Source organism: Pseudopipra pipra, chromosome Z, assembly GCF_036250125.1.
Source record: "Pseudopipra pipra isolate bDixPip1 chromosome Z, bDixPip1.hap1, whole genome shotgun sequence".
Lineage (NCBI taxonomy): Eukaryota > Metazoa > Chordata > Aves > Passeriformes > Pipridae > Pseudopipra > Pseudopipra pipra.
In genome coordinates, this window is record NC_087581.1 from 2437315 (window position 1) to 2463254 (window position 25940).

The following is a 25940-nucleotide window of genomic DNA, read 5'->3' on the forward strand; positions in this document are numbered from 1 at the left end:
GACTAGGTAATTATTGTGACTAGATAATGATCTCTGGCTGCTTTTGAAAACAATATTCTCAGCTGCACCTCAATGTTTATTTTTCTGTAAATGTCTCAACATTTCCCTTGCAGCGGGAAACCCATTATCCAGTTTTTGAAGCTTACTGCTGGTGACATTTTCCCTTCATTTTTTATTAATAAAACGTGCTGCATCATCATTATAACACAAATTATGAGAGTGCTCTTGATTGGGTGGATAAACTGAGAAAGCTGTAAAATCATAACCTTTCCATTTAATCCACTTCAATTGCAATACCCCGTTATTTTTTATTTATTATTTCCGTGATTTGCTGTTTTTCTTTTTCTGTTTGTAACAGAACAATTCTGTTGAAGGGCTGAGTGTTAATCCTGGAGGGGAGGGAGCACAGCAGGTGTGTCCATTTCTGGGCTCCTCAGTACCGGAAAGACTGGAGAGAGTCCAGTGAAGGGCACAGAGATGATTACGAGTCTCCTCTGATGAGCAGAGAGTAACTGCAGGAGCTGCACCTGCTTAGTCTAGAAAACTGAGAGGGCATAAGTAATGCACATAAACATCTCAAAGGTGGGTGTCAGAGCATGGTGCCACTCTTTTCAGTGGCGCTCAGCGACAGGATGTGGAGCAGTGGCCGTAAACTACAACACAGGAAGCTTCACCTCAACACGAGGAATAACTTCTTCATGTTGAGGGTGGCAGAGCACTGGAACAGCTGCCCAGGGTGGGCGTGGAGTCTCCCTCTCTGGAGACATTCCAAACCCACCTGGACGCCTTCCTGTGTGACCTGCTCCTGGTGACCCCGCTTTGGCGGGCGGGAGGGTGTGGACTGGATGATCTCCAGAGGTCCCTTCCAACCTTAACAATTCTGTGATCCCACCGGGATCACGTCCATGACGGCTGGATTTCCTGCCACCCCGCAGCTGCCGCAGGAGCCCCGCGGAGTCAGGGCCGGCACCGGCAGGTGTGTCTGCGCCACAGCGGGCCGATTTCCCTCACGGTTCCCGGTGTGTCTGTGGCACGCCGGCCCTGTCTCCCCTCATGGCTGCCGCTGTGTTTGTACCGCAGCGGGCCGGTTTCCCCCCAGGGTTCCCGGTACCGCAGCGGGCCGCTTTCCCCGCGGGTCCCCCCGCGTCCCTCCCTCCTCGCCGCCGGCCCGCCCTCCCCGTCACGTGCCGGGGGCGCGCACTGGGTGCACGATGATGGTGGCGGCGGCGTCCGGCGGCGGCGGGTAGAAAATGGCGGATTTCGAGGAGCTGCGGGTGAGGGGGAAGGAGGGGGCGAGAGGCGGCGGCGGGACAAGATGTCGGCGCGGGGGATCCGCGGCTTCCCTGGGGAGGGACGGAGGGAGCGGGGACGCCCCGGCCTCCCCGGGGGGCGGCGGGGTCTGCCCGGGGGGACCCTCCCTCTCGGTGCCCGGTTCTCCATCTCCGCCGTGCGGGCTGTGCTGCTGCCGCCGCCGCCGCCGGGGGGGTTCTCCCCGCGCCTCCCGACATTTTAGAGCCGCCTCGGCCCTGCCGTGCGGCCCCGGGGCTCGCATGGCGCCTGCCGGGAGCCGAAGGGAAGGCGATGAATAACCCCCGGGTTGCTGAAAATGCTGATAGTTGTGGAATCTGTGGGAATCCGTGGACTGCTTTCCCACCGGGAAAGCTGTGCCTGCGGAGCGCGGTGTTGGCTTTTCAGACCTGTTTTATCTCCAGTTCGGTGTCTTTCATGTTGTGCTGTAGCAGATTTGTCTCTCTGTGTGTATGTGTGTGTGATCTTTCATTTTTTAAGGTGTGTACACAAAAAGCTGACTGCACAGTTTATATTTTTCCTCCCGTTTCCTGAGCAATCCGCGGGTATCTTTGTTCGGAAGGAGGAGGTTGTTCCTTCTGCAGCATCCGCACCTGCAAAAGTGGAATTCTTCCTGGGAATTCCGCGGGAACGCCAACCCCCCGCCTTGTCCCCCCCGACCTAGACTTTGCTACAGAAGGAATAAAATCGGGTTAAATAGGAACCGCTGTGAGCTGGGCTTTAGTTGAGAGGAAGGTCTGAGGGATGAGCTGATGTTGGTGCGACCAGGAGAGGGAAATGTGCTGCAATCGCCAGAGAATTTCCTACACCGAGGCTTCTTCCAGCACTAACACGGCTGGGGTGCAGCTGAGGAGCTCGCTTGTAAAAATATAATGGGAAGAACTGAGTTTCTTTGTCTGAGGACAACAGCGCTCTGTCTCAGTTTTAGGTTTAGGAATGGTTGGTTCATTTTTTCCTAAGGTAACCTTATGTTGTTTGTTTTTTATTTTTCCCTTTAAACTTGTTTGTGTTTTTGCTCGGTGTCCTCATTCATTCTCAACCCTCATTCCAAGGTGTCTCAAAGGGTTTAGCGAACGCCCCAGTGTAAACTTTGTGGCAGAGGTGACCCTTCTTCTTTTATCTCCTCTTCAGGTTTAAGTTGGAGCTGTGATCCATGTTTCCCAGGGCACTGTGATGGATATCCATAAGTATTGATAGTCTCCTTCTGGGAATTAGATACCTAAATACCTTTGAAATTAACAGATAATTAATAGCAACTCACCTGAGTTGCTTGCCAGAAATAGTATAGGAGGTATGGAGGGGAAAAGGAGCTGGGTTTCAGGCTGGCTGCAGGGCTGCCCTTTCATCACTCAAAAGAAGAGGTGCCACTAGTTAAAAAAAAAATTGTCTGAAGACGTGTTTTTGATGTTCCTATTCATCCTATTTGTAAACTGGAGTGCCTATGGGATGAATCTGTTAGCCTGGAGCTTTTCTAAATGTTCAACATACGTTTGATAATAATTCATGGCCTGTTTTGGGAAGGCTCTAGGTATTTTTTTGGAAGAGAATGTAGCAGTCTGCCTCATGCCTGCAAGGCCTTAGCTGCCTTTTTTTTTTTTTTTTTTTTTCACAAAGAGGATACATCAGATACACCTACGGCTTAATGCTTTGGAACAGTATTTCTGCTGATTAATCATGGTTGCTAAAGTTTAGTAATAAGAAACTTCATATGACCTTCAAGTATGAATTTCAGGGGGAAAAGTGTTTCTGGAATATAAAGTGCTTGAATTATGTAGTCTGATTTCCTTCTTTAGAGTTCTGTCAAACTACTCTTTGTGTTCATGGAGAAACATTAAAACTAAAATAGCTTTGGTCTTCTGTGTTAAAAAGGCTTTTTTATTGGGCTGTGCAGCTGTAAAGAACTTCTCTTAAGAGAAAATTGATGGCATTTACACGACACAACTTGAATGTCTAATCTTAATTGAGTGATGTGAAAAGCATGTTAATAACTAGGCTGCAGTCTTCTGCAATATTGCTGGAACCTCAAAAGAAAATAACTTGTTAGGGTTTGTTGGAAGCAATACCTGCCTTGCACCGTAATTATGAATGCTCCAAAGTGTATGTTGTGTCCATAAAACTGTGTTGATGATAAGAGCGTCCACTTTATGTCTGTAAATGGAGTAAGAAGGTAAAATGTGTATAGAATCATAGATATGTTTGGGTTGGAAGGGACCTTCAAAGGCCATCCAGTTCCACTCCCTCTGCCACAGCAGGGACACTTTCCACTATCCCAAGTTGCTCCAAGCCCCGTCCAGCCTGGCCTTGAATGCTTCCAGGGATCTAGGGACAGCCACAGCTTCTCTGGGCTACTTGTGCCAGGGCCTCACCACCCTTTCAGCCAAGAATTCCTTCCTGATATCCAATCTAACAGTGCCCTCTGGCAGTGGGAAGCCATTCCCCTTGTCCCAAGTCCTTCAGCTCTCTTGGAGCCTGTTTAGACACTGGAAGGAGCTCTAAGGTCTCCATAGAGCATCACCTGGCTGAGCAACATTCTCTAACCATGCTGTGTTTGTGCTTGGGATTGCCCCCACCCAGGTGCAGCACCTTGAACTTGGCCTTGTTGAACTTCATGAGGTTTGCACATTCTCACCTCTTTTATTTCAGATTTGTCAGGCAGAATTTGTTGATCAGATGAGGTGTGTTTTCATTTACATGGTGGTTGTTGCCTTAAAGTGAATGTAGAATCAGCTTTAGGGGGGAAATGTTGTAAAAGCCAGTGTTTAAATACTTACAGTAAACCTTACCCTTGCAAGACTTATTTCAAAAACCTGAAATGGACAAAACCATGTGTATTTTTTTATACTCCCAGGCACTTCTAATGTAGGTGTTAATTTAAAATTTTTCTGACCATGGTATTGAATCCAGCCTGTGTCTTCTAATAAAATGGAATCCATCGTGTAGTGAAGTGCTAGTTTGTGGAATTTCCCTGTGAAATGTTAGCTGTTTTGAGGTGTGACTGACTGCACATTTCACCTTGATTAACTTGCAGGAATGCACAGAAGGCAGCAGGCAGGGTAATAGATGGTATTTTGCAATACATGCTGTTTCCTTAATCTGTGTAAGGGATTATTTTGCTCATTTGCATTCTGATTATGGAATCCAGAATCATACTTACTGCCTGCTTCTGAAATAAAGGAGCTGGAGTTGCTATCAAACTTCTGCAGCCATCTACAGAAAAATGCAACATCAAGTTCTCAGTAAATTCATGAATATCAGTATTTTAACACAGCTCCTCTTTTATGTGTCATAACTATAAAGCTATTATAGTGCTTCAAACCATTTTTTATGAATGCTGAAACACTTTTTCCTCACCCTGTTTGACTGAGAGTAAGGAAAAGTAAAAGGGGAATGCCAGGTGGAAACTAAACTTCTCCAGCAGTTTGCAAACTCTGTGGAACTCTGTTTCCATCTCCTCTTGTATTATATTATTTTCCTGTTGAAAGAAGTTGCTGGGATGAAATTAAGGTGACATCTGCTGTTGAGCTCTTCAGAAGTTTGGGTGAGCCGCTCAATGCCAAATGTGACTGTTTTCTCTGCCTCCTGTGTCTGTGGTGCGTTTATAGACAGGGTGTTGGGGGGAATACTTGTTTCAAGGCTGCTGTGTTAGCTCTGATCAAAATATCTGCTTGATAGAAGCATGAGTATATCCTTACAGGCTGCCTGGAAATGTTGAAATTCAGTGTCTGAATTCATGTCTCCTCCACAAGGAAGAAAGGGTGTGCCTGATGAGAGTATTGCCATAGTATTTTTAGATGGCTGTTTTGATGTGCACAAATAATGTGGCCTTGAAAAGTCATGTCCTGGCTACTTATTCCTGCTATCTTTTAATGGCACAAGAAATGGCCATTGACAGCAGCTGGACACGAGCCCAGGTGTGCCCAGGGGGGCAAGAGGCCAATGGCCCTGGGGCTGTCCCAGCTGTGGTGTGGCAGCAGGGCCAGGGCAGTGCCCTCCCTGTGCTGGCACTGCTGAGGCACCTCCAGTGCTGGGGCAGTTCTGGGCCCTCAGACAAGAGAGACATTGAGGGGCTGGAGCGTGTGCAGGGAAGGGAACGGAGCTGGGGAAGGGTCTGGAGCAGCAGGAGCGTCTGAGGGAGCTGGGGGGGCTCATCCTGGAGAAAAGGAGGCTCAGGGGGGACCTTCTGGCTCTGCAACTCCCTGACAGGAGGGGGGAGCTGGGGGGGATCGGGCTCTGCTGCCATGGAACAAGGGACAGGATGAGAGGAGACGGCCTCAAGTTGCATTGGGAGTGGTGATGGTGCTTAGATTGGATATCTGGGAAAATTTCTTCATGGAAGCAATTGTCCAACCCTGGCAGAGGCTGCCCAAGGCAGTGATGGAGTCCCCATCCCTGGAGGGATATAAACAGTCTGTGGATGTGGCACTTGGGCACATGGGTTAATGGTGGCTTTGGCAGTGCTGGGGAATGGTTGGACTCTGATCTTAGAGGGATTTTCCCACCTTAATGATTCTGTGGTTCTAAGTTCAGTTTTCATCTGACACAGTTTGGTGGTCTGTCTTACTGTCAAAACAATTTTCACAATGTTAAGGGGGGGGGATAGGGACCAAACAGCCAGGGGCACAGGGGAAGTTTTGAGTTTTTTTGGTGACTGACTCCATGGTTGAGCCATAGTTGTGTTATAACTTCAGTTGAGATCAGATCTATGTTAGAACACGTGGGTGTAAGCTCTGTGTAGTAAGGATTAGGGAAGGCAAAGTCAAAACACCATAGTTCAATCCTCAAAGTCTTCCACAAGTAACGGAGATCTTTGTGTCACATGTTGCCAGAATGTGATACGAAAAAGACAGGAAGATTTTTGTGACATTTGAAGAATCAATATTGTTGGCTAAACAGTCTGTGTCTATTGTATGATGTATATAGACTGTATACAGTAAGATATAATGTGGCTTTTTAAAAACTCTGCCTTGCTGTGCCATCCTTTCAGCAGTGAAACCTGATGTGCCTGTCTCTGTTCATGCCTGCCTTTAACACTCTGTCCAAAATAAAGGGAATTTCACAACAAACTATGCAGAAATTGAGAAATAAAGTAAGGAAGTGCTTGAAATGTGTTGGAAGACAGGTTACAGTACTGATTCATCTGATTTTTTTTTTTTTGTTGTTGTTGTTTGCTTGTTCCTTGAAGTGAGCCAGTTACTTTGTGTTACAGAATGTGCCTGTGAGTTTAAGGTAATGCTGCATGAGTTGCATTAAAGGTTTGTTAGTATTGTTTCACTGTGGAAACAAGTCTTTGAAGTTATTAACTCAACCAAACTCAACCTGCATCCTGGACACTTTGTTTCTTCATTTTAAACCAGCTGTGCTCTTTTGTTTTTTCAGGGTGTGGGTAGTACCTAAGGTGCGATGATGGCAAGTAGATGCTTCATCATGCTCCTTGAAAAGGCCTCCTTGGGGCACTCTTGGCTCACCTGTGCTTGTCTCTCTCTCCTCTCTAGAATATGGTATCAAGTTTTCGTGTTTCTGAACTGCAAGTGTTACTGGGGTTTGCTGGACGTAACAAAAGTGGGCGCAAACATGACCTCCTGATGAGGGCTCTGCACTTAGTGAAAAGCGGCTGCAGCCCGGCAGTTCAGATCAAAATCCGAGAACTCTATAGGCGACGGTACCCCAGGACGATCGAGGGACTTTCAGATTTGTCGGCAATAAAACCTACGGCTTTCAACTTGGACAGTAGTTCCTCTCCTGTGGAGCCTGACCTGGCCGTTTCTGGCATTCACACACTCCCTTCCACTTCGGTCACGCCTCAGTCTCCTTCCTCGCCTGTCAGATCCGTGCTCCTCCAAGACACTAAGTCCCACTTTGAGATGCAGCAGCCGTCCCCTCCAATCCCACCCGTTCATCCTGATGTTCAGCTGAAAAGCTTGCCTTTCTATGATGTACTTGATGTGCTCATAAAACCCACGAGTCTAGGTAAGTGTTTACCACCTCTGCAGATGGCTTAATTTGTGAAATAAGTGTTGCTTCTGACAGTACTGAGCCCAGACTTAAATGACTTTTTGCTCCTGGGGAGAAGTGGCAACACCCTTCCTTTCTCATCTTTACGCTTGCCCTCTCTGCACCACTTGTCCCCAGAAGTGCAAAGCTACACTTCATGGAAAATAGTGCTCTCTTTTGTAAATGTAATATGATTAAAGACCTTTGTCTTTGGAATATTAAATAATAGAGCCAGGTAGTTTAGTTGGAAGGTACCTACAATGGTCATCCAACTGCCTGACCGAAAGTTGAAGAGTAATATTTAAGGGCATTGTCCAAATGCCTTTTAAACACTGACAGGCTTGGGGCATTGACTGCTTCTCCAAAAAGCCTGTTCCGATGTTTGATCACGCTCCTGATAAATAAATGCTCCCTAATACCTTGTCTGAACCTCCACTTTTTCACTGAAAGATTTGGACCTGAAAACTCTGCCTGTTACAGATGAGGAATAGGTCTGGCGGGGTCAATAGGAAAAGGATTTCAGAGTCTCAGTAACTTACAAGTTGCAACAATGTAAAGAGAACAAAGTCATTTGTCTATTTTACCCTTATCTCACTGCAACAATTCTGCAGGCTCTGACATCTGTCACTGAAAGAGATACTTTGTGCTGGGATGTTCAGTGTTGAGCTCAGAGTGCTGAAGGTTTCTTAGCCTGAAGGTTGTTGCCATACTGGATGTTATAACATGGAGTGGACCTTTGTCTTCCAAATAACCTGAAATCCGGTTTGTCTTCCTCAAGTGCCTCAGTCTTCTATGTTTAATTATTTGGAACTACATTTTCTGTCTTGAAATTCAATGTGGCTTACCTTAAAAGGCAAAAAAAGTTCCCTAACTATTTAGTAATAAGCTGTTTGCATCCTATTAAACATTTTATTTTCGAAACTGATCATAAAACCTTTTAGTCTGTGACTTATATTTCAGTGAGGCATATACTGATCATAGGTCATACTCCAGTACCTAAAGCAGAAAACTTTACTAAGAAATGTTATTTACAGTGCCAGTTGTCACTTCTTTGTGTCTGTGACACCCTGTTAGAGGAGGGTCTAATATCTACCTCGGTATTGGTGCAATAGCTATTTTGGTGTTGGACAGCTCTGGCCTGTGCTGTCATTACCCTTGCAGAGATAACCTGTCAGTGCCACAATGTACTGGATGAGCATAGAAATCAGATATGAGGAGTAATTGATATGCAAATAATGGGCCCTTCAGATGTTATAGGGATATGGTAACATTGACTGAGAATTGTGGACTCGTGCAAATTTGGCATCTTTTATTTAATATTTTTATATTTATGTGGATAGCTTGTGTTCCCAGTTAGTAGATATTGGCAACTGGGACATGGAACAAACAGTTTTTGGGCGTTTGGGAATTAAGGATTCAAATAACGAGTAGGTCAGAGAGTTCAGTCCACTTCAGTGCAACTCTTTTAAAAGGGATGAGTGTAGGTATTGTTTTGCACTAACATGAGACCACAAGTGTAGGTGTGTGGTTTTAACCCCCACTTAATTAAATAGCAAAATATTTCTATGGTCTTTTTGACATGTACTCAAGTATTATTTTAAAATATCAAGTGCCTCCTGTGGTGTGTATGTGCATGTGTGCACAGTGTAGCTGTTTGTAACTGTTTGAAGAACTTGATGTGTGTTTGCTCCACCTGGGCTCTATTTCAAGTTTGTCTTCTTTTTTGTGTGTTTTTTCTGGGCATAGAGATATCTGCTCTATACTGCAGTGCAGCTGCTCAAGGCAGTCCAGCTCTCACAAGTATGCCTGGTTTAGTTGTGCTGTTTTTGAATATGTCCTCCTTGCTGCTTATTTTAAATTGGACATGTCTAGTCTTCCTTTATTTCAGGTCAAGATTTTTAAGTTTTCAAGTTGAAAGAAAGTAGAAAAGTAAAACGTGCATACTGTTGACCTTTAATACTAAAATCTTGCTGCTTCCCGTCACTGACAGACAAGTTGGACTCTGATGTGAAAGTTGTAGTTATTTATTTTTTTGCCAGATGCTACCGATGGGTAATTCCAGACACAAAGTCTAGCTGGCTTCTTTGGCACTAGGGGTTGTGGTGTCTCCCTCCCTCCCCAAAAGTTTAGTTACCTTTAGCTGTTTCTGTATTTCCCAGTTGCCCACTGATAACTTCTGGTGCACGTTCTCTTCCTGTAGTACGTTACAGAAGTTGTCAGCATCTCTGTGGTCCTCCTTATGTCAGGTATCCAGTGTAATATTTTGTCGTGTGTTTGTTTGAGCCTTCCTCCCTTGGGAGGAAGGATTGTAACACAGTTTGCCAAGCTGCTTTAGTACTGAAGTGTAACATGATGTTAAGCCATCTGAGTGTAGTTGAATGAGTGATTTGTTCCGTTGCTTTCCTTGTGACAGTTACATGCAATTCAACTACAATTTGAGTACATTCAATGACTTATGCCTCATTCCAGGAAAAACTCAATTGCAGATCCTGCTTTAATCAATGACTTTAATCACTGTGGTTCAACCTCTTTTGTGTCTCTCTTTTTCTAGTACAGAGCAGTATTCAGCGATTCCAGGAGAAGTTTTTTATCTTTGCTTTAACACCTCAGCAAGTCAGAGAAATCTGTATTTCCAGGTAAGAAATGAGTGTGGCATAATGTAAGTACACTTCTGCAAAATTTCAAGAGAAAGTGTGCGGGTTTTTGTTCATTTTGTTCATCATGTGCTCTGTAGATGCAGAGTGATAATCCTCAACTTATGCTGAGTTTATCTGTCGTGTTTTCTTCAGGAACTACTGTGCATAGAATTTGTGTGCGTTTGGGATAAATCCTACCCCATTAAAGAGTTAACACTGACTGATTTTTAAATAATTGACACTATTTAGAGGGGTGGAAAGCTTCTCTTCCCTGCATGTTTCCTGTCTGCAGGAATGGAAGACTGCTTTTATCGTTTGTTCCCAGGGTTCATGTTGTTGCAAGACCTGTTGGTGTAAACCAAAACAATTCATAGGTGCTTTTTCCTCTCTGGCATCATCAAACTTTATGGCTACTATAAACTCTTGATAGAGGATGCCGATACTGAAGTCCTGCATAACTTAGCAGTAGCCAAACAGAAGTGTCGCTTGTAAGACTTGTTCATAGATCAATAAAAGAAAAATGAGAGCAAAGTTTAGTGATGCTGGAGCAGGTGTGCCAGTTCTGTCTGTGTATGACTGGGATATGAGTCCTGCTGTCTTAATGGGTACTTCTCTTTTTTTCTTCTCTTTGTCACAGGGACTTTTTGCCTGGAGGCAGGAGAGATTACACAGTCCAAGTTCAGCTAAGGTACCTTTTCTGTAGTGTTCTCTTAAAACTTCTTAATTGGCTAATGTAACATAAGTGTTTGTGGGGACACTTGAAAACGATGCTTTCTCTTTTTTGTGTACGCAGGTTATGCCTAGCAGAGACAAGCTGCCCTCAAGAAGACAATTATCCAAATAGTTTGTGTATTAAAGTAAATGGGAAGCTTTTTCCATTGCCGGTAAGTGTTTGTATCATTTGTGCCTTCTTGGTGGCTTATGGGGGGGAGGTTGCGTTCCTCTGTAATGTTGGCTTTCTAAAATAGTCAAGCTATTAGTCAAATAGTCAAATTCTTCTAATGTTAGGCATGTGGTTTGTACATTTGCTGTATGATATAGTCCATGCAGTGGCTGTAGTATGATTAATAGCAGTAATGGCTAATTGTGTTGTAGCCACCTATAGTGAACCTCATCTGTTGCAGTTACCATAACAGAATATGTCAGGAACAAAACAGTGTCTGCATGGAGAATCCTCCTCATAAGTCCTTAGACTGAGTTTATTTGTGGGTGGTGTTTCTTGCTGTGTGGGCAATCTGAGTTTGTGATAGGCTTAAGTTCTTCCTTGTCACAAGGGAATGGCATCACCTTCTTGTGTGCCACTTGTACATTCCCATGCATCTGTTCTGGGTAGAGCAGAGTTAATTATGGGGATGAACAGGCACTTCTGAGGCTTTCCAGCATTTGCTGATACTGGGACAGAACGGTGTTGGCAGTCACACTTCACTGGTGTCTGATGTTGCGGTACATGGGCAGGGTCACCTGCTTGGATGTATGCAGAAAGGGAAAAGCACTCTCATTCTCGAAATACCTCTGGAATAGGTTTCTCTGTTCAAGAGAACAGAGAGAAACTCTTACACAACCCACTCAGAAATAGTTCTGGAACCTATAGGAGGTGGAAAAAGTCATAGTACAGAGGTGTTTTTCAGCAGTGGGTTTGCAAAGATGCTGGTTGGCAGGAGAAAGTGTGAAACTTCTTTTTCAGAATGCTTGTAACTGTTTTGGTGTGTCAGATGTGTTGTCCTGTACCTTCCCTCCTCCTTTATGCAGCCATGACTTTTTTTTTTTTTGTGCCTCTATGCAGCTTAAATGAGACTCTTCAGTTTCTCTTCCCCCTACTTATGTCTTCATGGTATAAGAGGGTTTCTTTTGTATGTTTTCTGGTCAGTACTTTTTGCAAGTGACACTTACGTTCTCTGCGATGACCTTGAGCATTTTCTCCTTTCTTTGGCAGATTGTCTTAATTTCTTGCAGCAACCAACCAAAAAGAGTTGAGTCTGTTGTTATCTTGTGGACATCAGTGTCTTGTTAATACAGTTTACAGTTTTTATAGGAGTTAATATAGTTTACACCCTGCTGTGCTGTGTTGTACTCTCCATTTTGTGTGTAACTTGTCACAGTCATGGCAGAAACTGTAGTCTTGGATTATTGCTTTGCTTTGGATCTAAATCCTGTAGATTCTTCCTGCATGTCATAAGATGATTCTTTCATCTGTTTAGCAGAACTTTAGGTGAGAAAGTGAAAAAAACACTGTTGTCTTGGCAACTTCCTTTCCCCTCCTCCTTCACTATGAGCTGAATGACAAATACAGTCTCAGTCTGAGTGCTTCTGCAGACATTTTTTAGTTGATGTGGTCACTGTCTGCATCCTCTCGTGGTTCCTTTCTGTTGCAAGAAGAGTAAGATAACCTCTTTGCCTCAAAGACCGGCATTGTCCATCTCAGTAGTGTTGGTGTTAGGTAAATAATGATACCAGTCTCTGGTGCCAGCTTGCACAGTTCATAAGTGAGCACTGACCTGTCTTTCTCTGGTATGGCAGTTCTTGCCTCTGCAGGTGTCTGTACGTTATTCTTGGTCATCTCCTTGGCTGCAGTCCTTACCAGAAGCTTCATGGAAATGCTGCCAGTGTGCCAATGCTGGTTCAGGTTGTGCCAGCTCATGTTAACACAGTGTTTCTTTGTACTCCTACATCTGTGTCCTCCTCTTAGTGTTGGGTATGAATTAAAAGGAATAAATGTAGAGTTTGCCGTGCTGGTAACAAGGATTTGATACATGTTGCATTACAGCGAGGGCTTCTCCTGTCAGAAGTCTCCTGTAGGGAAGTCAAAAGATAAATTGCTTTTTCGTCTCAGGGGACCTCCATGGGCCACTGCAGGTCCCTTTCAAAGGCCGAAGTCCAGTAGGGCAGGGCAGGTTGGAAATAGCCAGATAGAAGAGCAGTCTTCTTTCTGTTGATAAATTTCCTGGCTGTAGCAGATGATACCTGCTTTGAATAATATGGTTCTTGGAAGAAGCATGGAAGACTTAAGGTCCAAATAATGTTGGCAGTTGCTTGCCACTGGAGTTGGCAGCCTGACTAAACAGGCCATTCTGGTTGTGAAAGGCAAGCAGAGTGCTCTCAGCTCCTGGAGGATTGGAAGGGAAGGCTTCAAATTTGTTGTAGGAATTTTAGGGTGAATCTGTTCTCAAGAAAAACGTCTGTGGAAGAAAAACCTCAACAAAAACTTCACTGAAATGAGTCACGTGCACTGCAGAGTCTGTCTCTAAAAAAGGAAAAAAATTGGGAAATGTAAGGGAATTTGCATTCTTTTTCTTCTGAAAGCAGGGCAGCCTCACTGTATGTTGGAGGCAGCAGGGTTATTTTGGCTGGTATGGTATGGGTGGAAATACCCTCCTAAATATTGCAGGAATGGTGTATTCATCCACATAAGCTCATTAGTAGAGAAAGACCTACTACAGCAAAACAATAGGGATGTATATTCTGTAAATGGCTGCAGCTGTTTTGTCTGGTTAAAGAAAAGGCGAATCATTCCATCTTTTAAATGTGAAATTGTCAGCAGTCCCCATGAGTCTACTGCCTCTGTGTTATGGGGTAAAGCACACGTGGTGAGGTTCCTGGTCACTCATCTGTGGTGAGCACTGCTAAAAGCAGTGATTATCCTATGGTCTGCTGGTCTAGGGGGTGGAAGAGGCTGTTTTTATCTTTTTTTTCTTTTTTTTTTTTTATTATTACTGTTTTTATTTTCAGACTTACCATATTTCAAAGTGACTCCTTTCCCAAGCACTAGTCTGTGAATACATGAGTTTCTCCGGGTAAAGAAATACACATTTTTCCAGCATATTCTTTCTGGGAGCATTTCTTGTATAAAACAACACTGTCTTGAACTAAATGAAATCTGTCAGTCAGTTCTGTGCAAGACAAAGCTGCAGTCTCTTGTTGGATCCATGCTTCCCATGGATCTGTTTAAAACAAGTCTGTGTCAGCAGACTTGATAACACATTAATTGTCCTTTCTTCCCGCAGGGATATGCTCCTCCACCAAAAAATGGAATTGAACAGAAGCGACCCGGCCGTCCCTTGAATATCACATCTCTAGTTAGGCTGTCGTCAGCAGTGCCAAACCAGATTTCCATTTCCTGGGCCTCTGAAATTGGAAAGGTAACCTGTGTGTTCTGTAGGGTGTGGGAAGTTTGTCTAAATAACCTCTTCTAGCATTCCTGTCCCCCTGCTGCCTGATGTGGCTGGCAAGGCACACACCAGCAAGTGTTTAGTGTTAGGTGGCTGAACTCACCATCAGTGCCAGGAAACAAAGTTTGCTCTAAAACTGTGGTAGTTTTCAGTAACATATATAAGATTCACATACAGATGGAAAGACTTCCTTATGGGATTCACATTAGAAGGCTTCCTTTAAGGGTTTGCCTGAAATGCATGTCAAAAATAGCAAATTCTTTTTGTGTAAATAGTAAATCCCCCTGTGGATTTATTACGGAAAGAAAGGGAGAGTGCAAGGAATTTCTGACTTCATCCTAGGTTTAAATAATTGTTGCAACACTCTTTCAGCTCTTGACAAGTCAAAAACTACTTATTCCTTTATCTCTGATTAGTTGTGTAAATTCTGGATTCAGTTACCAAAGTAGTTTGCTGCTTAAGTTGTTCTTCAGAATCAAATTCTGTGGACTGAAGGCACCACATGTTTCAAAGTGAGACTCCAGTATAAGCTTTTATATTAAAATTTTAAAAATAAATTGCAGAGAAAGCTAATGTTCATAAAATAAATGAAGGGCAGTGCTGACATCAAAGGGTAATTTTTCTAAAACAGAGGTGGAGGGAAAGATCTAAGTTGTTGCTTCCCAATCAAAGCACAGAATCTTTAGATGACTCCAGTGCTGTGTGTGGTCTTGGCTCTCCTGCTGACTCCTGCTTTCTTTCCCCCCTGTACTGCCAAAGCAGATGACTTGGAATGCTTGGACATCCTCCCTCTTGCCCTGAGAGGTGAAGCGAGTTCTTTGGTTTAAAGTTGGTGCCAGAACTTGCGTAGCAGCCGTTGCTTTTCATCCTCAAAGTGAGACCCTGGGGGACAGCGTGGGGTATCCACAGCTCATGTGATGTTGGCATGGACTGGGTTGATAGTGAAGGGTGCTGAGTGAAGGGGGTGTAAACCCCTCAGAGCTGGGCAGACTTGAGCCTGTAGCATTCTCTCTGCAGGTAACAGATGGTTGTTCTTTAAAAAAAAACCAAAAATCCTTGTTTCTTAGTGGCTTCACATGCAATTAGATCATTTTATCTGCTTGTCTAGGTGAGAGCTGGTTTTCCTCTACATGGTAAAGGAAGAGCAGAGCTGTAGGTGTTGTCTAAAATGCCTGTGCAGTACCCAGGCAGTACAGGAGCCAGAGGAAGGTGGCTGGCAGAGAGTAGAAATAAAAGGTCATGGATTGTGCTCATTATACAGATGAAACCATTATTATCCTGCAGCAGTGGGGCTTGCAGACTTTTCATTAGTGACCTCAAAGAGGGAGTGAGCACTGAACAAAAGAAGCTGGCAAGTGGTGTGAGTTAGGGAGGAGTAGGAAATGCCAGGGAGCGGGGCCAGGCTCAGCAGAGTGAACACGGTGTAACAAAGCTGGGCTTAGAAGTGCAGAACAAGCTAAAGAAAAGGTACAAAGAAACTGGGGCAGTTCTGTGCCATCTGAAGGTGTACTGTTTGCACCATAAAGACCATATATCTTCTGTCATGTGATCCTTTGAACTCCCCGCTGACACTGGTGAAAAGGGAAGGATTTAGGATACAAATGTAAGGAGTTCCTAAAGACTGTGTGTATGAGATGTGTCATTATCTAATTGATCTTTTCAAGAAAAGAGCCAAGGTTGTCTCTTGGTTGTGGAATTATTTTTCTTAGTTGTCATAACTGGAGTGAGACAGTTGAATTTGATTGGCCAGAGAATTCTGGCACACTGTTGGTCTTCCACAAAATTGAAGTTTTCTGTCAATGCTTTTAATAACAGTTTTTTGGTTTTTTTACTGTATGCTACAGCTAGTATAAATAGTGATCTGTTGACATAGTGGAAGTACTGTATGAAATCAACATTTCACCTTTAATCACTCTTTTTATAGAGTTACTCCATGTCTGTGTATCTCGTCCGTCAGCTCACTTCAGCTATGCTTTTGCAGAGGTTAAAACTGAAAGGTATCAGAAACCCCGACCATTCCAGAGCACTAAGTAAGTCTCATTAACTTGCCTGTCTGTACTTTTGGAGGGTGGTTGGTGTCTCTTTAAAGCTAAACCTGGTAATACAGAAGGGATTTGCAGCATTTTGAGATGAAAGTTCGTGCCCAGGTTGTCCCAGGTTCCCTTTGCTGTTGCTGAGGCATCACACTTTTTTTAAGTGGGGGTCCCCTGTGCTGGTAGGGAGCACACCCAGAGATCCCATCTGAAATGTCCTTATGGGAATGCCATGAGCACCCCTTACTGTGCTGGGCTGTGAGGTGCAGGTAAATATCTTAAAATTCTCTTCACTCGTACCTTACTCATCGGTAATTGTTTCATTTCTCTCTTCACATGTTGGGTTGAGTTTGCTCTACTAACCATGTGGCTGTTAGTGCATCTGCAATCAAACAGCATCAGATAATGTTGTGATGCAGTTTGCCAATTGCTGATAAGTAGTGAAGCTGTTGTTTGATATTGCTACGAACTAGTTTCCCAGATGCTTAATTTTTTTAGATGGCTGGAAGAAAGTACATGTACCAGTGAATCAAGATTAGCATTTGAAATAATGATGTCTGTGTGTAACTTCCTACTTTATTTCAATAGTTAAAGAAAAGCTAACTGCAGATCCTGATAGTGAGATTGCTACAACCAGTCTGCGGGTATCTCTGATGTGTCCTGTAAGTATGGCTGGAAATTTACAGATACAGATTTGTATTTTCATCTGTAGTGCAGAATTGGGCTGCTTTTCAGAAGCCCTGCTTTAGAAACCTCACTGGCTTTGTATTTTATATTAATGAGCCAGTATAAAGTAGTGGGGAGAAGGCTGCATCTAAAGCACCTGGCTGTAGCAGCAGTCACCCATCTGTGGTTTAGAACTGTGAATGCCTCAGCTGTGAAGCACTGAGGCAAGTTGCTGCTTGTGCCTGTATAGTGATGTCTGTAGAGGGAGTAACCTTGTATATTGAGGTGTTGAGGCTAATGGGGCAGGCTGGTTTATAATTAAAGGATACAGTAAAAGTAAGTAAAATCCATACCTCCTCATCTTGATGGCTTTACTGCAGCTACTATAGCAAACAAAAAATTGATCATCTTGTAACAAGGTATTGCTGCCTTGGGGTTTCTGTTTCTGGGCAGAAATTGGTCATTCTGAGTCTTACTAGTACATGGAGCTCGGGAAAATGCCTGAATTTTTCAGTTAAAAGAAAATTGTGAAAGCAGGTACTTCAGTAGGTAATTTATTAAAAATAGGATCCTAGAAATAACATGGTTGCAGGTCCATTAGAAATGTTCCTGACTGTTTTCTGCTTTGGGAAGCCTTTGAATGTAGATTAATTGTTCCTTTAGGAGCATTGTACGTCCTGTGGTGGGGTGGATTTGTTGGCAGCACCCTTATCCCAGGGCACCTCTGTAGGAGCAGAGAGAGCTGTTTCACCCAGTGCCTCTGGATTCATTGTTAACCATCCAGACCTGCTTCTGTCTTCAGTTCTGACACTCTTTAAATGCATCTCCCACAGCTGGGAAAAATGAGACTGACAATCCCCTGCCGGGCTGTGACTTGCACACACCTGCAATGTTTTGATGCTGCTCTTTATCTTCAAATGAATGAAAAGAAGCCTACCTGGATCTGCCCTGTCTGTGACAAAAAGGCAGCTTATGAGAGCCTAATACTAGATGGGTAAGAGACTTGGTTTGCAGATTACACAGTTACTTAAAAGTTTTCATTATGTACTTGACAGCTACTTTCGTTCTTGAGGTTTAACCATTTCATACTATTTTTTGTCAAAATGCTTTAGTCTGGGAGGAACTGTTAGACTCTTAATTTCTCCTCTCATGTAAAGAACTATGTGAGTTATCTCCTAACTGCATCATGAGACTCTTGAGCCTCAGTGTACTTCCTCTGGAGAAATCCAAATGTGACATCTAGGGATAGGTCTTCCTTTCACATGTCCCTGTCTCTGAAAGCTGTTAACTTCAAAGTTTAACTCATAAAAAAATTGCCAAACTTGGTTCAAATGGTGATGATTTCTGCTTTTGTATGAAAATCTTTGAATTACAGTAATCTTGGAGTGAAATATGGATAGGTTGGGATAATCTTTTCTGATATCTGCAAAGGCTGTAATTACAGGCTTTCAGGTAAGCAGGAACTAAGGAGAGAGAAGAGTGGGTGGAAGGTGATCGTAATTATCTTTTCTACTGTGTCTCCTTTTCACTTAGAAGAAAAATTTCAATTGGACTCAAAAGGGAAAATTTATTTTTCAGGCTCTTTATGGAAATTCTTAATGAATGTTCAGATGTGGATGAGATCAAATTCCAAGAAGATGGCTCCTGGTGCCCCATGAGGCCAAAGAAAGAAGCTGTGAAAGTCTCAAGTTCTCAATGTACCAAAATAGAAAGTATGTACATCTGGGTACTGATTGCAAACCAGCAAAAAGTCTTGGAGACTTAATTGTAGCTTGGATAATGTATGTGGGTGTTGGTGTTTGTTTTGTGGAGGGCTTAGTACTTCAGACTGTCTTGTAATTTGAACTAAGAAACAAAGAGTGTGCTTTTGGGCTTTGCCTTTCCTTTTTATAATAACAGTTAAGAAAATGAAAAGGTTGCTTTTGCATCCCTTAACTGATAAGTGAAGACGAAAGTTTGTGCTTTAATATCCTCAATGGGACACAGAATGGTCACAGAACAGTTACTGGGCCGTAACATTCTCTGTAGTGGCCAGGAAGGTGATCTATGAAGCAGGATCTGAGTTCCTGGTTGTGTTGCAAATAGAAACCGCTGATGTCACCAGCCTTTAGAGAACAGTGCTTTATTTTCTTCTTCAGGTTCCAGTGTTGTTAGCAAACCCTGTCCTGTGACAGTGGCCAGTGAGGTTAACAAGAAGAAAGTTGACGTTATCGACCTGACAACAGAAAGCTCTTCTGATGAAGAGGAAGATCCTCCTGCCAAAAGGAAGTGCATATTCATGTCTGAAATACAAGGGAGTCCAACCAAAGGGTTTGTCAATTTTAAAGTTAGTTGTTATTCTGTAGTGTCTCAGATAAACTGATGTGTGGAGAAATGGACTGGGGATCCAGCTCCACACTTCCAGAGGAGAATTTCTAGGCCTTTCCTTGCAGAAGGTTGTATTGATACGGTAACTTTGTGCAGGCAAAACACTGTTAAATAGTTTTACACTTCACAAAAGACTTGCACTGACTGTCGCTGTGTTTGCAGGGATGTTTCTCCATAGAAAAGGAAGCTGACTAATCTAGTGGACAGTGTTCCCATGAGAAAGTAGATTATGCCGTGTGGAGGAGTTTTGTGCATTCTTGCTAAGTTAGTGTCATCTTAAAGTGTGATCCTTTATCTTGCTGTTTGTTACACCCTTTATCTAATCTGCTCTGGTGCCCAGGGAACGAGGCTGTGTGGTGTCTTTCATCCAAGGGAGGCACTTTGCTGTTTTGAATCGAGACAACCTTTTCCTCCGTGTCTCTGATAAGCTCTGGAATGTCTTGAACGCTGTTGTTGGCCGTGGTTATCAGTCAGTCCTGCACCTTGCTTGGCACAGCCAACGACTTCCCAAGTTCTCTGGCAACTGCTCCATCTTTATAGTCAGGCCTGACTTCAGCACCAGGCTTAACTTTACTGCTGTGCCACCTTTTCTCTGTCCTGATCTGTGCACCTCGGCTCAGGTACTGTTTGTGGCTTCCATACTGTTCTTGCTCGTGGCCTGTGGGGCACTGGAGACCTGCAGGGAGCGAGGGGCACTGGTCAGGCTTGCCAGCACTTGCTACTCCAAGCTCAGCTTTTAATAATGGCTCATCAGTTAGTGTTGCTGCATGCGTGTCCATGTCTCTCTTATGTCTTGTAGTAAAACAGTAGTAAATAACCCCAAACTCCTTCTGTTTCGCCAGAAGAAATGAGCAGGTGCTGTGTGTCTCTAGTCCACAAGAATGTGTGTGTGGGCTTAGGTGAACAGAGAGTTGGTCATCTTCAACCACTTTCAGCAGCAATACTGAAATGCTGTTGCTTTTTTGTGAGGACTGTGGAGGAATCCTTCTGCAAGAGACTCTATTTCTTATTTTTACAAGAAAAAATAGCTACAAGTGCATCTCCTAATGAAGTTTCAGAAGGCACCAAGACTTTTGTCCATGCTCCTGTGTTTGATGTGGCTACCTGCAACCATAATTGTAGGAGGACTGAGTTTTCTTGTCTCTCTATGACCCATGTGTTTTCCTTGCTTTTTGGGTATGGATATGGCATTTTCATTCTTCAAATCCAAGTCAAAGCCAGGCTTTTGGGCAACAACTTGTCTCCTGTAAACAGTGTTGTCTGCTGGTTTTGGCAAAACCGTGGGGTGTCTTATAGGCAGGTAGGTGAAGTGTGAGAGGTGCTTCTGAAGGGAGGGTCTGAAATCCAAGTTTCTGACACCAGAAGTAGCTTAAAGACAGGAGTCCAGGGAGGAAGACATGAGTGGATAACACTCATGGCTGGAGGGAGTGATGTGAAGCAGCTGGGTGCAGGATTCTGGGTGTTTCCACCTGACTTGGAGTTTATGAACTACTTTATTCATGTGGCCTGAGCACCCATGGTGGTGTCTGTAACAGTGTTGTGAAGAGGTCGGGCAGCAGGAGGAAAGGCAGTAAGGTTGGAGCTGGTTGTATGCTCCTGGAGAGCTAAACTTAGCTTGGGCTCAGGCTTTGAGTAAAGTGGCCTTATATTTAATTGCCACATGTATAATCTGTGCTCCGGGGGCTGGATAATGGTCAGTCATGCCCCTGGCATGACAGATTGGCACTGAGGAGGAGTTCTGAGGACGAATCAGACTGAGCACTCCTGACTTTGGCCACCTGCACATCCCTCTGAGTGTGCTCACAGACACCCATTTCTGTCTTTGTCACCAATGACTCCAGCACTGTACTTTGTTTTAATGCCAGCTTGCTCTTATGTCACAGCTGCTGTTGAGAGCCAAGATATGGTCATGTTATTATGAAGACTGTTATGAAAGAGGAAATTAGAGTGGATACTTTGTAGTGAGTAGCCACGCTGGAGTTGTGTTGTAACCCAGTGACTTGTGAATGAGAGTGCACAGCAGTGTGTGGTTTCCCTTCTGCAACTAACGGCCAGGTTGTTTGTAATTTCCCATGCTGTCTGAAACAGGGTTCTCATGTACCAGCCATCCACTGCCAGAGTGCCCAGCGTGACGACGGTCGATGCTGTTGCAATTCCTCCTTCATTAACAGAGTACCCAGTACCATTCCATCACCCACCAATATCCAGTATTTCATCGGACTTGCCAGGTAGGTGCTGGATGTTTTTCGTGTGTGTTCTGACAGCATTATTAATTTAAGGGGGCGGGAGGAGGGGGGTAAAAATTGAAAAATTGATTAACACTTTGTTGGTTTTTTTTCTAATGGAACAAGACTATATGCAGTATTGCTCTGATGTGATGTCTAGGCAAGCCCAGTGCAGGTTGTTTGCCCAGTTTCAGGTTGCATTTTGCAACAGCAGTGTGACAAATGTTGCTTTTGGGGTACAAATTGGCACTTGGGCACAGCAGCCAGAGACTGCTCTCGCTGTGCTCAGTCAGACTTTGTGTAAACATCCTGTGGTTATGCGCTGTAGAAGTGAGGGAGAGTAGTTGCTTGTTTAAGTTAGTAGAGTTGTGAAGGTGCTGACTCATCCCAGCCCTTGGTATAGATACTCTGCTTGCTGATTGTAGTGGTGCTCTGTCTAGACTGTATGAAAAAGGTTAAGGTGAGCTACAATCTGTGAGCTGACCTCTATTGACTTTCTTTACCTAGACATACCCTAAATGCCTATGATGTATTCTTCAACACTGCTGCTAAATATCAGACAAAAGGTGGGGATACTGATTGTTTTCTATCCTGGCTCCTTGAAAAGAACACTTGTATATAGGGACTCTGGGGGTTCTCTTGGCCGGCTGTAACAAACCCAGAGCCCAGGAAGTGGTGACTTGTGGTGACAGGTGTCACTTTGGCCTCCTGTACTTCCCCTCTCCCTGCTCCATTGCCTGTTTCCATGCCTCCCCTGCAACATCTCTGGGTTTTTTCCTCTTCTTTCAGCACCAGTTTGGCAATGAGATGGATATCATTCCCCTTGTTTCTCTGTCCATTTTGGCTCCCTTACTGCTCCCTCCCTCCACTTCTCCCTTGTTATGAAATCAGTTGTTTTCTCAAATTGGTTAGGAGAGTAAGCTGAGAGAATGGAAGTCTAGAACTGTTGTCCATCTGTATCAACAGAAGTTCTAGAATGTGCATGAACAAAAGAAGCTGTCAATTCTGTAAATGCAACTGAGCTTTAAATCTCCTTCAAAATTTCTCTCTAATGGAGAAGAGGAGGAGAGATGTCACTGGCCAGAACAGATGTGGAGGTGAGGGGAGAGGGAGGGAGTAAGTCGATCATTTCTTTCTGTTGACATAGCAAACACAAGGCCAATATTTAGAAACAAAACAAAAAAATGTGGTAATTTCTCATTGGTTTCATAATTCTAAACATCTTGCCCTAAATGCTTACACGCTAATGGTGTTTAAGATGGACGCTAGTTGTCACTGCTCTTAGAGGATATACTTTGAACTACTTGTAGTTTCCTCTTCTTCGTTCCTTTTATTTGTCTAGACACAAAACGGGGATGATATTAGAAATGTTTCCTTATTGGCTGCCCGTGGGTGGAGGAAGAGACCTGCTGCTTGTTTTTGGACTTGTGCATGTTGTGACTTTACTTCATTCCAGCATCTTTAATGTGATGACACTCTTCATGTCCCAGTTTGGCCAAGTCAGGTACAATATGCAGTGAAACTTGCATTATGAACCAACAGCTCCAAACGGCAACCTCCATCTAAGCAACCACATTGAACCACCCTGCAATATCCAGTGAATAATACATCATTGTCATCCTCATTCTTAAAAAGAGCCACTTGTACTAGATAACTTGTTTTGCTGCTGCCTGAAGTAGTCATTGAGAGTGGTGTCACAGTGGTATATTCCATTTAGAAGCTGTGTATCAATTGCAAAATCTGTTCTACAACCACAAAAAAAAATTCCTTAAATTTGTTGTGTGTGAATAAAAGAGAGACTTATCAATTTATTATCCTTCTCTTCCTCCTAGGTCTGGATTTTCTTTCGCTAATCCCAGTTGATTCACAGGTAAGTTTCTGAACTGCTGTGGCGTTAATTTCCAAGTCTGATTTTTGTGACATTCTGCTCCAATAATTATCAGGGTGCTGTTGTCATCCAAACCATGTTTGCAGTCCACTTGCTTGGACCTAACCACAGCCCAGGAAAATCTGGTTTCCCAGTGAGAGCCAGTAATGGAGGTGCACTGAGGAGGGTTCAGTTTAGCCTTACTATGATAAATCCAGGCCTGGAAACTTGCTCCTTACTGGCGGTTTGCCTTTCTAAAGCAAGTACCTGCTCAGCACTAACTTGAATACAGCCAGGGTGGTGAGGCCCTGGCACAGAGAAGCTGTGGCTTCCCCATCCCTAGAAGTGTCCAAGACCAAGTTGGACAGGGCTTGGAGCAACCTGGAATAGTGGAACGTGTCCATGCCTGTGGCAGGGCAGTGGAACAAAATGAGCTTTAAGGTCTCTTTCAGCCCAAACCATTCTGGGATTCTTTGAAAAGCAGAAAGGGGAGGTAGTGGGGAAGTGCTTGTGTATGCCATCCTCGCTTGCTTCCTCTCTTTGCACAAGTCTGGTTCTTGCTGTGCACACCTTCATGGTGTTCCACTAGAAACGTGTCTGGTGCTTGTTGTAGGGAAGATGTATCTTCAGAGAATACATTTCCCTCGTGCAGTTAGTCTCTTCACTCTTCATTGTTTGTTTCAAGCAGTACTGTCCTCCTATGTTTTTGGATAGTCTCACCTCAACCTTAACAAGCAGCACGCCTGGCAGCATCATCACCTCAGCCAGCCACCAGGAGAGCAGCACGCTCGTTAGCTCCTCCGGCAGGGCCGAGCCCGAGGCCGGGGTGATAACCAGCAGCAGCAACAGCAGTGCTCCTGACATCATCTCCCTGGACATCATCTCCCTGGACTGACACTCGGGGCAACACTGGACTCCTGCAGGCATTGCACAGAGCTGCAGCTCCTCCCTCTGGAACTCCAGCGTCATCACCCCGGAGGTCATCCTGGTGTTTATTTTGAAAGGATTTCCCTTCTGGAAAGGGGGGGTAAATTTGTTGTTGCCAGGAGACAGAAGCGATAGATTGGATGGTTGGTTTTGGTTTTTTTTTTTTTTTTTCCCCTGCTCATTAAGTAGCTGGTGTAGAAAAGGCCCTTGGAGAACATGTGTTTATGTTTTTGGTTTGTTCTGGGAGCACTGCCTTTTTCTTGCTAGGTGGATTCCATAAATGTTTTCTAATTTGGTTGTAAGAAACAGCAATAATGTAAAAATTAATAAGGTTGTGTTTTTTTTTTTTTAATAAATAAAGAAACTTAATCACTCTAGAACAACAACCTGGATAAAGGTGCAGAAGTGTATGAGTTAGTGAATTCTTAATATTTTCACTGGGGCCTGTAATAAACTTCATTAAGACAATGAAGCTTTGAAATAGCCATGATGTGTTGTTTGTCTTGTTTCCCACCTCCCCCTTACCTGGGGATATATAAGAAACCTCTGTAAATGGGATTGTTTGGGGGGGTTTTTTCCTAATTTCATGTCTTTCTCAAATGCAACAAAATCCTAGGCTGTGACTTCTTCCTCTTTTGTGTTCTTTGGGCTGGGAAGGGGACAGACTATCTATGCAAACCCTGAATTACACAGTCTCTGTGCTGCCATGTCGGAATCAGGACACATCCCCATCACAAAAACTCCAACTATGCAGTTGAGAGTACAGTTGCTTTCTGTGCCAGCTGTAAGGAGATAAAATGGGAATTAGTTTCTCAAGTGCAGATGTATTTGCAAGGATTTCTTGCTCATGGTTTCTGTCACTTCAGTAACTGCTGTATCCCGCATGGGAATACTGCACTTAGACTGTGGGGGAGGCTTGGCTTTTTGGAAGGCAGAAGCTGCACAATGTCCCCACCTAATTGGAATTATGTGTTTAGGGCTCAATGATGCTTTGTCCCATGTTTCCTGGCCTCCTGATTGTTGCTTTTCTACTTCAAAGGGAACAATTTCCTCCTGTTTTACTCCTCCAAGTGTGCTGCTTTGTTCGTGTGTGTGCAGTGTCTGCCATACACCTGGGGATAACCTCAGCAGTACTGTATGTGGAAGAGGTTACAGACTAGGAAAAACAAGTCATTTCCATAGAGCTGGAATAATGGTATTGTCTATGTATGCTGACATAGCAGCTTTTCCAAGTGGTGTGTTTCTGTTGAATAAATGTATTTGAGATTATTCCTTCCCTAATGTGAAGGTTTCACTTTTTTTCCTAATTTTATGTTCCTCTTTCGTTATTTCTTTAATTGGATGTCTGGTGCTTTTTGCTCTCCATTGCTGTTACAGTATTGAACGAAGTACATGGATGAGAAATATTGAAGCAGAATGTTTTGTAACTCTTGTCTGCCCTGTACTCCCACCTTTAATGCTGCATTACTGTTCCTTATTGCCTTTTTTGTATGATATTTCACAGCAGTCTTGAGTTCACATGTTGGTCTTAATAGTGCATCTAGTCTTTTTTTCTTCTCCTTATCTGTTTAATTTTTTGTACCTGTTAAGGATCAGTTTTTAGCATGATTTATTTCCTATAAAACCATGCTTCTCAGGAAGTTTTTCCTGATGGCCTGCAGCAGATCAGTGCTTTCTACATCACCATTGCACAGTGACTTGACCTGTAAGTAGAGTGTGGAGAGGGGCTCCAAAATAAAGCATTTAAAACTGGT

General features: G+C 43.7%; 1 protein-coding gene across 12 annotated transcripts; it reads left to right on the forward strand.

The window, feature by feature from the left end:
• Positions 1-956: 956 nt before the first annotated feature.
• PIAS2 (protein inhibitor of activated STAT 2) lies at positions 957-25940 on the forward strand. Of its 12 annotated transcripts, none has more exons than XR_010426365.1 (15): positions 1160-1274; positions 6801-7275; positions 9851-9935; positions 10573-10623; positions 10729-10819; positions 13937-14071; positions 16026-16131; positions 16723-16796; positions 17634-17794; positions 18379-18512; positions 18939-19110; positions 21256-21395; positions 21900-21958; positions 23225-23262; positions 23948-25940. XR_010426365.1 is itself a non-coding variant. In XM_064640936.1 (14 exons), the coding sequence occupies exons 2-14, from the start codon at positions 6804-6806 to the stop codon at positions 24152-24154; spliced, it is 1869 nt and encodes a 622-aa protein (XP_064497006.1). In that variant the 5' UTR covers positions 957-976; positions 6801-6803; the 3' UTR covers positions 24155-25940. The 12 variants fall into 12 exon arrangements, 5 of the variants coding, with proteins under 5 accessions (XP_064497006.1, XP_064497004.1, XP_064497005.1 ...); XR_010426363.1 differs by lacking the exon at positions 1160-1274 and adding an exon at positions 22735-22896 and having other exon boundaries at positions 23974-24045; XM_064640936.1 differs by lacking the exons at positions 1160-1274; positions 21900-21958 and adding an exon at positions 957-976 and having other exon boundaries at positions 23945-25940.